At 44.2% G+C, this 13,733-nt stretch overlaps 1 protein-coding gene across 2 annotated transcripts in view; it reads right to left on the reverse strand.

Annotated features, from left to right (window-relative positions):
* Positions 1-13,733, reverse strand: part of LOC139387615 (EFR3 homolog A (S. cerevisiae)) — a 265,181-nt gene that overhangs the window by 122,196 nt on the left and 129,252 nt on the right. For both annotated transcript variants that reach the window (XM_071133989.1, XM_071133988.1), the window contains exon 8: positions 3,849-3,989. In XM_071133989.1, coding sequence (XP_070990090.1) covers positions 3,849-3,989 — 141 coding nt within the window. The remainder of the gene's footprint in view (positions 1-3,848; positions 3,990-13,733) is intronic.

Below are 13,733 nucleotides of genomic sequence, written 5' to 3' on the forward strand. Positions count from 1 at the left end.
TCTCTTCGATGATATATTGTTCGTGGAAGCATGGTTTCTCCTCTCAATCAAATGGAAAAATACTTGCACCTGGCTTTGCGCACCGATTTCGACGTAGGACACCAGGCGGACACTTGGAAAATGTAGTCTCTTATGGTCAATCTTCCAATGATATGCCTACAAATACGTCACAATGCTGCCGACATCTTGGGGAAACGGTAGAAGGTCTAAGCTTATTCCTGTCGCATTCACAGCCATATAAGGAGACACTAGAAAACAGAGCTTCAGAAATTGCTCATTTCCTGTTGCTCATTTCCTGTTTGACGTTTCATCTTGGTTTCGCCTGTAGAATGAGTTCTGGGGCACTTACAGACAATATCTTTGCAGATTCTGAAACTTCAGAGTGTTTTCTTTCCAAAACGGTCAAGAATATGCATAGTCGAGCATCTTTTCGTGACAAAATATTGCGCTTAAAACGGGAACGTTTTTTATCCAAAAATGAAATAGCGCCCCTAGAGATCCAACAAACACATTAGGAAGGAAAGAAACTCCACAAATTAACTTTTAACAAGGGACACCTGTTAATTGAAAAGCATCCTCATGAAGCTGGTTGAGAGAATGTCAAGAGTTTGCAAAGCTGTCATCAAGGCAAAGAGTGGCTACTTTAAAGAATGTAATTTATTAAATACATTTTTATTTGAGTCTCACTTTTTTGGTTATTACATGATTCCATACATGTTATTTCATAGTTTTGATGTCTTCACTATTATTCTACAATTCAGAAAATAGTAAAAATAAAGAAAAACCCTGGAATGAGTAGGTGTGTACAAACGTTTGACTGATACTGTATATATAAACATCAATATAAACAGGATGCACCTGAGCTCAATTTCGAGTCTCATAGCAAAGTGTCTGAATACTTATGTAAATATGGTATTTCTGTTTTTTTTTTTTTTTTTTAAACGTTTTTTTCTTTGCCATTATGGAGTTTAGTGTGTAGATTCATGAGGAAAAATATAATTGTATCAATATTTCAAATAAGGCTGTAACATAACAAAATGTGGAAAAAAGGAAGGGGTCTCAATACTTTCCGAATGCACTGTCTGTTCATAGCTAGCTAGCAGCACAAGCAAACGCTGTGCAAATATCTCTTTACCCACCATCAACACCAACAATCTCTGCACAGCACAACAAGGTGAGTCCAAAAAGGTATTGTATGCTGCTGCATAAATTACTGTAGCTAATAAAGTAATACTAAGTGTGTGTTGTGTAGTAAGCTGTTACTAGCCCATGTGCCTCACCCTAATAATTTGCTCCCTTTTCCCCTCATAACTTAGCCTACTGTTCTAACTTGGTGGTGCACATTTAACCTATAGCCTGTTTTAGAGAACTGTCAACATTGAATATTGTCATTGGCTGCTAATATGCCCCCTTTATCCTACAATTCTGACGAATACTGTAAGAACGGCCCATGTTCTGAATTCTGTTGCTGTACATTTCAAAAGTGCTGAACAAACAGTTAAATTGACTACGTCCATCCTAGTTCACTCATTGTCTTTGGCTCCTGAGTGGCGCAGCAGTCTAAGGCACTGCATCTCAGTGCAAGAGACATCACTACAGTCCCTGGTTCAAATCCAGGCTGTATCACATCCGGCCTTGATTGGGAGTACCATAGGGCGGCGCACAATTGGTCCAGCATCGTCCGGATTTGGCCGTCATTGTAAATAAGAATTTGTTCTTAACTGACTTGCCTAATTAAATAAAGGTTAAATAAAATAAAAATTGAATTATATTAATCCGCTCAACGTCCCCTTATGCCATCGTTTGCACATATCAATTGTCAGTAGAAACCACATTTGTTTATGCAAGTCAGCCATATCAGCTATGTTTTTTCAAAGGCAGTAAATTAGTCTGAATGAACTGTGTTGCTGGCAGACAAGGCGCCGCTGACAGCCAGGTGTAGCAGTGGTGAGGTGTTGGGACTGCTGTTGGGACTAACAGTTTGTCGGCACTGTTTGGCACCGTCATAGTGCAATGAATGTACTGTTTAGTGTTTGGCACCGTCATAGTGCAATTAATGTATTGTTTAGTGTTGTGTTGTGTAGTGGCATTGCTGGCATGCATCTAAATTATTTTTTTTTTGCCCCACCAAGATTTACATGATATAAATCGTCACTGTTCCTACATATTTTTTGGTTGTGCTTGCCTGGAACTAATGACATGGGGAACTATGCATCATGAACGGAATATTTTCAAGCAAACATCTGCTCCTCACCTGATGACCTCGGAAGCGTAAAGTAAAAAGACTGCAGAGAAGCAATTATCTGCAAAAAAAACGTCAGGACACCTAAGTAATACCCTGGGTAATCTTGAACTTGAATGCAACAGAGGTGTTTTCTAACACTAGAGGATTAGGGAGAGTGTACATCAAATCAAATTGTATTTGTCACATGCGTGAAATGCTTACAAGCCCTTAATCAACAATTCAGAACAAGAAATAGTTACGAAAATACAACAATTTGCAACAATGTTATTCTATCTTTCCGCAATTGTATGCCATCTATAGCACTGGGTCATGTTCATTACGGCAATGCTTTGAAACTCAAACAAATGAACATGATGCTGTATTCAAGTGGTACCTAGACGCTCCTCGACCTAGACGCTCCTCCTGCACGGACATTGTTCCAGATGCCAACAATAACTGTCAATGAACTGAATCTGAATGGGTGGAAACCAAAACACTAGGTAAAACAGGCCATCCCCAGGGCTGTATTCAATAATGCACACGGTATTAAAACAATTTACATGGAAACATGTAAGCAAGTGTTTCTCATTGGACAAATTCAGGTATGTTCCTCATTTTGGCCTGTTTGCTTCTGTTTGGTTCCTTGTGAATACATACCAGTTTTCAACAGGACCAACAACAACACCATAATGGCACTGCTTCTTCAACTAACTTGCAATAATAACAGCACCTTGATGATGATAATAATAACAACAACAACGAGTGTAATGAAGCAACACTTGGCGACACTTTTTTCAATCTGCCACCACCTCCTGCAAAACCAACTGGATTTGAATTAGCAAAGCACAAGGGGTTAAGAACAACTTCCCGAGCCCAGCAGAAAGCTCTGCACACTCCACTGCAAGGTGTGGGTGAGTGATTTAAGAGAAAGCGAGAGAAAGAGTGATAGGGAGAGAAGAGAGAAGTGTGTTTGTGCGTGTGTTACAGAGAGAAGAAATATCATTCCAGCTCCCCCAGACAGGACCCTGTGAGGCTGTGGATTTGAGACTGATAATGACTCCTCGGCTAAAATGACCGCCATCTCATTCCCCCCACGCCATTCAGACATTAACTGGGTAATGTTTGAGCTTCTGCTCAGTGGAGGGAACCGCAGCCAATGAGAAAGTGTGAATTAGATTCAGTCACAGAGGTCTGTGAGAGTGGGTGACCGTGTTACTTGGATGCAGTCAGACTATTAGTCTTGGTTGGTAGAACTTCACCTCAGTAGGTATTGGATCAATAGATAGGAATCAATCAAATCTAATTGATATTAAAGATATATTTTTCAAGAGAGACCAGCTATGATTCCTGTTTTCAACCCAATAGTGAAAAAGGAAGATGCGGTTGCTATTTGGAATGCACCTTGCATGTTGTTTGCCATATTCGACATCAATCTTAAAATGACCTTGTCCCTTGCCGCCGCCTACACTACGTGTCTAGACATAATGAGACCACCCCAGTCAGAGTCAATGTGTGTCTGTGCGTGTGGCAGTGATCGCTGGTGGACGAGACCATCCTCCTATATAGCCACCCACCAGCCTCCTCTGATGTGAAGTCTGTACAGCCTGGTAAAAGTAGTACTTACACTAGTACAGGGCGGACGGCGTTGTTCATGTTGCCGTAGGCGGCTCTTCCCAGCAGCTCTCTGAAACAGCTCTCGGCCAGAGACGCTGGGTTTTCCTCACCATCCTGCCCTGTCTCCAAAGGCGTGCCGGGTGGGCCCACCCTGAGAGAAGGAGAGAGAGAATTGATCAAAATCACTGTTTCCTTACCACAGATGCAAGGCGGTGTACTCATACAGAATATATGTATTGGCTTGAAATAAAAATGCATAAGTACCAGTAACATTAATACCAGTATCTCAAAAGATATTGAATAAGAAAATGTAAACTTCTCAGCAGTTATGGTCCAGCTGTTATGACGTTGCAGCAAGCTAGAGACAGCGAGGGGGGGGGGGACTGGAGACAAATCAGTCCATCAGAGAAAACAGAAGAAATCAACGAGAGAGAGAGAGAGAGTGCAGGTCTAGAGTAAGTCTCATCAGCAATAAATCTGTAAATAATCAGTCTACCAGAGAAAAGATGTTCGTGTGTGTGTGTCTGATGTGAAATGGCTAGCTAGTTAGCAGGTGCGCGCTAATAGTATTCAATCAACTTAAGAGAGTGTGTGAAAGAACGTGTGTGTGCGCCCACGAGCGAGAGAGAGAGAGAGAGAGACAGACAAGTTAATCCGCGTCTTCATGACGATTTACACGACTACACTATATAAACGTAAATGTATGTGGACACCCCTTCAAATTTGTGGATTCGGCTATTTCAGTCACACACATTGCCGACAGGTGTATAAAATCGAGCACACAGCCATGCAATCTCCATAGAAAACATTGGCAGTAGAATGGACTTACTGAAGAGCTCAGTGACTTTCAATATGGCACCGTCATATGATGCCACCATTCCAATAAGTCAGTTGGGCAAATGTTTGCCCTGCTAAAGCTGCCACGGACAACTGTAAGGGCTGTTATTGTGAAGTGGAAACATCTAGGAGCAACAACGGCCCAGCCGCAAAGTGATAGGCCACACACGCTTACAGAACAGGACCGCCGAGTGATGATCGGTTGCAACACTCCCTACCGAATTCCAAACTGCTTCTGGAAGCAACCTCGGCACAAGTACTGTTCATCGGGAGCTTCATGAAATGGGTTTCCATGGCCGAGCAGGCGCACACAAAGCTAAGACCACCATGGGCAATGCCAAGCATCGGCTAGAGTGGTGAAAAACTCACTGCTATTGGACTCTGGAGCAGCAATGATATTGTAGACAATTCCGTGCTTCCAACTTTGTGGCAACAATTTGGGGAAGGCCCTTTCCTGTTTCAGCACGACAATGCCCCCGTGCACAAAGCGAGGTCCATACAGAAATGGTTTGTTAAGATCGGTGTGGAAGAACTTGACTGGCCTGCACAGAGTCCTGATCTAAACTCCATCGGACACCTTTGGGATAAATTAGAACGCAGACTGTGAGCCAGGCCTAATCGCCCAACAACAGTGCCCGACCTCACTAATGCTCGTGGCTGAATGGATGTAGGTCCCCGCAGCAATGTTCCAACATCTAATGGAAAGCCTTCCCAGAAGAGTGGAGGCTGTTATGGCAGCAAAGGGAGACCAACCCAATATTAATGTTCATGATTTTGGAATGAGATGTTCGATAAGCAGGTTGTCCACATACTTTGGTCATGTAGTGTATGACTGTGTCCAACATGGCACCATATTCCCTGTATAATGTACTACCTTTGAACAGAGCCCTATGGGTGCACTATATAAGAAATAGGGTGCAATTTGGGACTCTGTGGGATAATCTCAATTATAAACACATCCTCTGTTCTTGCATCCTTCTCAAAACCAATTGGGTGAGAAAGCCAACCTTCTCCTCCAATGGGGTTTGAGAAAGAGGTGAGGAGAGAGGACGCGAGGAGTATGCAATTGAGATTCTCCCTATGAGTTTCCCTATAGAGGGGGAGTTGGAAGTGGAAAAAAATTGTCAGATTTCTATGTGAAGCCTAATGAGTTTGGCTGTACTGAATAAACAGTGTGTTTGGTATGTCTGATATTGGCAAATTAATGAAATGCTAATAATTTCCCCGCAATAAGCCCGGCCACAGATGGGCTGTGGGCATCTGTTTCTCGGGAGAGAAAAACAATTATTTGCAGCCCACACACAGTTCAATGGAAAATGTTACGCTTATTGATTGTTTTCCAACCAAGCCTCAAAATTAGGGAAAATAATTGAGAAAAAAAAAAAGCCGCTAAATGTCTCAAATAGGCTTTAGGGTGATTGCTCAGAGAGAGACAAGGGTGGGGGGGTAGGGGCAGAAAGAGAGACACAAAGCGGGGGGGGGATAGGGGCAGAAAGAGAGAGACAAAGCGAGGGGGGCATAGGGGCAGAAAGAGAGAGACAAAGCGAGGGGGGCGTAGGGGCAGAGAGAGAGAGACAAAGCGAGGGGGGGGGGGGTAGGGGCAGAAAGAGAGAGACCAAGCAAGGGGGGCATAGGGGCAGAAAGAGAGAGACAAAGCGAGGGGGGATAGGGACAGAAAGAGAGAGACAAAGCGAGGGGGGGATAGGGGCAGAAAGAGAGAGACAAAGCGAGGGGGGCATAGGGGCAGAAAGAGAGAGACAAAGCGAGGGGGGCATAGGGGCAGAAAGAGAGAGACAAAGGGTTGGGGGGTAGGGGCAGAAAGAGAGAGACAAAGCGAGGGGGGCATAGGGGCAGAAAGAGAGAGACAAAGGGAGAGGGGGTAGGGGCAGAAAGAGAGAGACAAAGGGAGAGGGGGTAGGGGCAGAAAGAGAGACAAAGGGAGGGGCAGAAAGAGAGAGACAAAGGGAGGGGCAGAAAGAGAGAGACAAAGGGAGGGGCAGAAAGAGAGAGACAAAGGGAGGGGCAGAAAGAGAGCGACAAAGGGAGGGGCAGAAAGAGAGACAAAGGGAGGGGCAGAAAGAGAGAGACCAAGGGAGGGGCAGAAAGAGAGAGACAAAGGGAGGGGCAGAAATAGAGAGACAAAGGGAGGGGCAGAAAGAGAGAGACAAAGGGAGGGGCAGAAAGAGAGCGACAAAGGGAGGGGCAGAAAGAGAGCGACAAAGGGAGGGGCAGAAAGAGAGACAAAGGGAGGGGCAGAAAGAGAGAGACCAAGGGAGGGGGGCATAGGGGCAGAAAGAGAGAGACAAAGCGAGGGGGGCATAGGGGCAGAAAGAGAGAGACAAAGGGAGAGGGGGTAGGGGCAGAAAGAGAGAGACAAAGGGAGAGGGGGTAGGGGCAGAAAGAGAGACAAAGGGAGGGGCAGAAAGAGAGAGACAAAGGGAGGGGCAGAAAGAGAGAGACAAAGGGAGGGGCAGAAAGAGAGAGACAAAGGGAGGGGCAGAAAGAGAGCGACAAAGGGAGGGGCAGAAAGAGAGACAAAGGGAGGGGCAGAAAGAGAGAGACCAAGGGAGGGGCAGAAAGAGAGAGACAAAGGGAGGGGCAGAAATAGAGAGACAAAGGGAGGGGCAGAAAGAGAGAGACAAAGGGAGGGGCAGAAAGAGAGCGACAAAGGGAGGGGCAGAAAGAGAGCGACAAAGGGAGGGGCAGAAAGAGAGACAAAGGGAGGGGCAGAAAGAGAGAGACCAAGGGAGGGGGGCATAGGGGCAGAAAGAGAGAGACAAAGCGAGGGGGGCATAGGGGCAGAAAGAGAGAGACAAAGGGAGGGGGGTAGGGGCAGAAAGAGAGAGACCAAGGGTGGGGGGGTAGGGGCAGAAAGAGAGAGACCAAGGGTGGGGGGGTAGGGGCAGAAAGAGCGAGACAAAGGGAGGGGGGGTAGGGGCAGAAAGAGCAAGACAAAGGGAGGGGGGTAGGGGCAGAAAGAGCGAGACAGGGGGGGGGCAGAAAGAGAGAGACAAAGGGAGGGGGGATAGGGGCAGAAAGAGAGAGAGAGATAATGCACTTTGAACCACTGAGAAAATACTATCTGTCTTGCAGCCATGCGGCAGTCAAGGTGGTCCACAAGGTCGCTTACTTGATCCGTGGTGTGACACCATTTACAAAGAGGAAGCGACCGGCGCAACAGCAGAAATTAATTTGAGACAAAGAGCCATTCCCTCGCAGCCGACCATTAAACGGTAATCTGCAGTTCGAACAACAACAAAGCAGCTACTGTTCTGTTAAACAGCTGTGGGATGGGGCTGGAGAAATCAAATACATAGACTGAGCAAAGACAAAGACCAACAATGGAGTAAAACAAGCTTATATTTTGGGTTCTTATGGGGTATGACAGTTGAACTAAGCTCATGAGAAATGTATAAATTACAGTTATATTTTTCAAGATTCAATGGGTATACAGTGGGGCAAAAAAGTATTTAGTCAGCCACCAATTGTGCAAGTTCTCCCACTTAAAAAAGAAAATTCCAGAAAATCACATTGTAGGACTTTAAATGAATTTATTTGCAATATTGGATGATTAATGTGATGCATGAGCTACCTTATTCAATGAATGTCATTTAAGGTGCTCCAAAGCTTTTTACTTTCACTATTTATGTCATTTATCTTTGTTTCATAGTGTAGTGTCGTCTTCTTTTTATTTAGTTTAGTTACGTGATTTTTCAATTTGCAGTACGTTTGCCAATTGGTTGTGCAGCCAGACTTATTAGGCAGATGTTATGGACTGAGACGCAGCCCATGTAAAAAAAACTGATATCTGTAGCCCAAACTGAGATTTGTATTATGTTACTAAGATTGATTCTATGGTGCGTCAATAGACTTAAGGATTAAAGCGGAGCTTCTTTCCCCATTCTGGTCAAGTCAAAGTTTTTCCCTGAGTAAAACAATTAACAGAATCAAATGTCCTTGACCAAACGCTTTCTACCAGGTATGCTTAGTTAGATCCCAAAAAGAACAAGCGATGCTGTTAAATTAAAAAGGCACAGCATGGATTGCAACGTAATGGAATAAGAAGCATTTTGAGTGTGTGCGTGCGCCTGTCTCCATCTGTTCAGGCCAGATTTGATCCAACTAACATTGTTTAATCAGTCTTTCTTTACACAACTACATATATTTCCTGTGTACACATGAGTCATGGGATGTTTTTGTGCCCACAGAGGGTCAGGGCCCTGAGCATCCTTTCTAAAGGACGACACAACAATTTGCATTAGCAATAGGCATTAGCATTCATACAAAGGGGAGTCCAGGCTTTTTCTCTCAACCCTGTTCTAGCTAGCAATCCTGAGTTTACTAATCAGCTGCAAGAGCAGGGCTGGACCAACACCAAAAAGCTCTCCAGGAGGATTGGATACCTCCCTAGGTGCACATGGCAAAGATTGAGCAACCCCACTCTTCTGTGGCCTCTACTGCTCATCATTGTAATGATCCCTAACTATTGACACCCTATATTCAGAATCCTCATTATCATCACCATCCACATCATCCTATTCCTACACCTTGGTTCATGTAGCAATGGGACAAAAAGGTTAACCTTGTTGGTGATGAGGGTGAAGTCATTCTGATTGCATTGTCAATATCCTTTTTCAAGAAAAAGGTCTCCAAGACCCCTTGGTGAATGATGTTGATGATCCAGTATAAGCTAACCCAACCCAAGCACATGCAGCCTTGGTCGAGTCAATGGCAGTGATAAGTTGACAGCTGGGGCACAGTAGCTCAGCTGAGATCGTATCAATGTCTCCTTGTGGAGCTAATTTCTTCATGGGCTTCATATCGCACACCGCCGTAGCTCAGAGTCTATATGACACTATCAGCTTTGCATTCAGGTCACACTCTGGCACCACAAAGACCATTAAATGTATCAGATATCCTTCACCCTATGCTGGCAGGGTTTTGGTAGGCCGGGCCTTCTTTCCAATTTTTTTTTACCACAGACCGACCGAAAGATAGTCAACCAGACATTGGGCAAGCGGCGGTTTTCGAGAGTATTGCATAAATGTCAGTGGATGTGACATTAAAAGCGATGCCAGACCCAGCGTCCAATTTCAGCATACACAATAGCTTTGATGTGCTTCGCCTCTTTCAAATTACCCCCCCCCCCCCCCCAGACCAACCCTGAGCTGACCCCATGAGGTACATACATCTCCCACCTTCGACTGAACCGGGAGTGGGGGGCTACATATTTCTCCCCTGATCTGGAGGACAGTTATCTTCCTAAGAGCAGACTTGACAGTTTAATATCTCCGCCTTATGAGGGGCCAGGGAGGGAAGAAAGTCACCAGGGAGTATGGGGAATTATTACGGCCCACGGTGGCTTGAGAAATGCATCCTTACGTTCCTTTGTTGTTGAATTATTTTACAGAGTTGCCTAAAGCAATGGGTACATTTCCTTTCCTCCTTCCTTCCTCTGTACATATGTTCCTTCCCTCCTTTCTTCTTAAGTACAAACTTACATATATATAGTCCCTTCAGAAAGCATTCACACCCCTTTACTTTTTCCATATGTTGTTGTGTTACAGCCTGAATTAAAAATGTATTAAATTGAGATGTGTGTCACTGGCCTGCACACAATACCTCAATGTCAAAGTGGAATCCTTTTTCTATCATTTTTTACAAATGGATTAAAAATGAAGCTGAAATGGCTTCAGCCAATAAGTATTCAACCCCTTGGGAATGATTGTCATCGTCAAGGACTAAGGAATTTTGGGGGGGATAAAAAGAAACTGAATAGAGCTAAGCACAGGCAAAATTCTATAGGAAAACCTACTTCAGTCTGCATTCCAACCGACACTGGACAAATTCACCTTTCAGCAGGACAATAACCTAAAACACGAGGCCAAATCTACACTGGAGTTGCTTCCCCTAAGCTATGTGGAATTATTTTAGAAAGACCCTACCAAGGATCATTTCGCTATTTGATTTAGAATTGTAATGGTAAAAAATATATACTCAAATTATTTGGTATATTAGCCCAAACAAAAGCATTGAATAACAGATTCACTACATGGAACAACAGGTCTACAGGGAACATCTACAGGGAGATTGTTCTGAGAAGTCCAATATATCGGAGATAAACTACATGACCAAAAGTATGTGGACACCTGCTCGTCAAACATCTCATTCCAAAATCATGGGCATTAATATGGAATTGGTCCCCCCTTTGCTGCTATAACAGCCTCCACTCTTCTGGGAAGGGTTTCCACTAGATGTTGGGATTTGCTTACATTCAGCCACAAGAGCATTAGTGAGGCTGGGCACTGATGTTGGGAAATTTGGCCTGGCTTGCATTCGGCGTTCTAATTCATCCCAAAGGTGTTCGATGGGGTTGTGGTCAGGGCTCTCTGCAGGCCAGTCAAGTTATTCCACACCAATCTCGACAAACCATTTGTCTCGACATCACTTTGTGCACGATGACATTGTCATGCTGAAACGGGAAAGGACCTTCCTCAAACTGTTGGAAGCACAGAATCATAAAGAATATCATTGTATGCTGCAGCATTAAGATTTCCCTTCACCGGAACAAAGGGGCCTGCCCAAACCATGAAAAACAGCTCACCCACCAAACTTTACAGTTGGCCAAATGCATTGGGACAGGTAGTGTTTTCCTGGTATCCACCAAAACAAGATTAGTTTGTCGAACTGCCAGATGGTGAGGCGTAATTCATCACTCCAGAGAACGTGTTTCCACTGTTCCAGAGTCCATTGGCGGTGCGAGTTACACCTCATTGGATTGAGCATGGTGATCTTAGGCTTGTGTGCGGCTGCTCGGCCATGGAAATCCATTTTATGAAGCTCCCGATGAACAGTTATTGTGCTGACATTGCATCAAGAGGTAGTTTGGAACTAGGTAGGGAGTGTTGGAACCGAGGACAAGCACTTCGGCCCTCGGCGGTCCCGTTCTGTGAAATTATGTGGCCTACCACTTTGTGGCTGAGTTGTTGCTTCTAGATGTTCCCACATCACAATAACAGCACTTACAGTTTACCAGGGCAGCTCTAGCAGGGCAGACATTTTACGAACTTGTTGGAAAGGTGGCATCCTATGACGGTGCCACATTGAAAGTCACTGAGCTCTTAAGGCCATTCTACTGCCAATGGTTGTATATGGAGACTGCATGGGTGTGTGCTTGATTTTATACACCTTTCAACAACGGGTGTGGCTGAAATAGCCGAATACACTAACTTGAACGGGACTCTACATACTTTTGTATACATTGTGTATATTAGAAAGATCATGAAACAGATTTTTCTGGACATGTATTTGACTATTTTTGTATTTATTTTTTACGCTAAACAGTCTCCATATACAGCACCAGTCAAAAGTTTGGACACACGTACTCATTCCAGGGTTTTTCTTATTCTATTGAAGACATCAACACTTTGAAATAACACATATTAAATCATGAAGTAACCAAAAAAGGGATAAACAATCAAAGTAGCCACCCTTTGCCTTAACGACAGTTCTGCACACTCTTTCAATTCTCTTAACCAGCTTCAATAGAAGAATGCATTTCAATTAACAGGTGTCCCTTGTTGAAAGTTATTTTGTGAAATTTCTTTCCTTAATGCATTTGAGCCAATCAGTTGTGTTGTGACAAGGTAGGGGTGGTATACAGAAGATAGCCTTATTTGGTAAAATACCAAGTCCATATTATGTCGAGAACAGTTCAAATAAGCAAAGAGAAACGATAGCCCATCATTACTTTAAGACATGAGTGTCAGTCAATACGGAACATTTGAAGAACTTTAAAACCATCAAGCGCTATGATGAAACTGGCTCTCATGAGGATCGCCACAGGAAAGGAACACCCAGAGTTACCTCTGCTGCAGAAGAAAAGTTCATTAGAGTTAACTGCACCTCAGATTGCAGTCCAAATAAATGATTCACAGAGTTCAAGTAACAGACACATCTCAACATCCACTGTTCAGAGGAGACTGTGTGAATCAGGCCTTCATGGTCGAATTGCTGCAGAGAAACCACTACTAAAGGACACCAATAAGAAGAAGACTTGATTGGGCTTAGAAACACGAGCAATGGACAATAGACCGGTGATTCCAAATTTGAGATTTTTGGTTCCAACCGCTGTGTCTTTGTGTGACGCAGAGTAGATGAACAGATTATCTCTGCATGTGTGGTTCCCACCGTGAAGCAAGGAGGTGGTGGTGTGATGGTCCATTGCTGGAGACACTGTCTGTGATTTATTTAGAATTCAAGGCACACTTAACCAGCATGGCTACCATAGCATTCTGCAGCGATACTCCATCCCATTTGGTTTGCACTTAGTGGGACTATCATTCGTTTTTCAACAGGGAAATGACCCAAAACACAACTCCAGCTGGTGTACGGGCTATTTGACCAAGAAGGAGTGTGATGCAGCATCAGATGGACCTGGCCTCCACAATCATCCGACCTCAACTCAGTTGAGATGGTTTGGGATGAGTTGGACCGCAGAGTGAAGGAACGCAGCCAACAAGTGCTCAGCATATGTGGGAACTCCTTCAAGACTGTTGGAAAATCAGAAGTTGGCAGATCGGCTGTACCGACTTCAGACGAGCCCAAAACCGAGAACACCATTGTGTTTGTGAGAGTCTCATCTTTCCATAATAGTTTGAAAGGCCAAACCGTTCGGACCCTACAGACGGTTTTCGAGATGTCTCATGGTCTGACAAACACCGCTCTAGCTCTGTCACATTTCACCGCAGATGCGGAAGTTCTACATCGGCAGGTGGATTGAGATGCATCAAAGGCAAAAACAGATATCTATAGCTTAAACTGAAATTTTTAATGGGGATTTTTTTATTATACTAATTTGATTTCCGTTTTCAGATCCGTTTTGCCTTTGAGATCACAGTGAATAAAATTACATGACAGGGGGCACCTGATCCTACTGACTCCCCAATATGAGTGAGATGTCTTCAATTACATTTACTACCTCTCCCTTACAGAGTATGTAATACCTACATGTTTCAAGCAGACCAGCATAGTCCCCTGTGCCCAAGAAAACCTACGT

The sequence above is a fragment of the Oncorhynchus clarkii genome, chromosome 28, assembly GCF_045791955.1.
Source record: "Oncorhynchus clarkii lewisi isolate Uvic-CL-2024 chromosome 28, UVic_Ocla_1.0, whole genome shotgun sequence".
NCBI classification, from domain to species: Eukaryota; Metazoa; Chordata; class Actinopteri; order Salmoniformes; family Salmonidae; genus Oncorhynchus; species Oncorhynchus clarkii.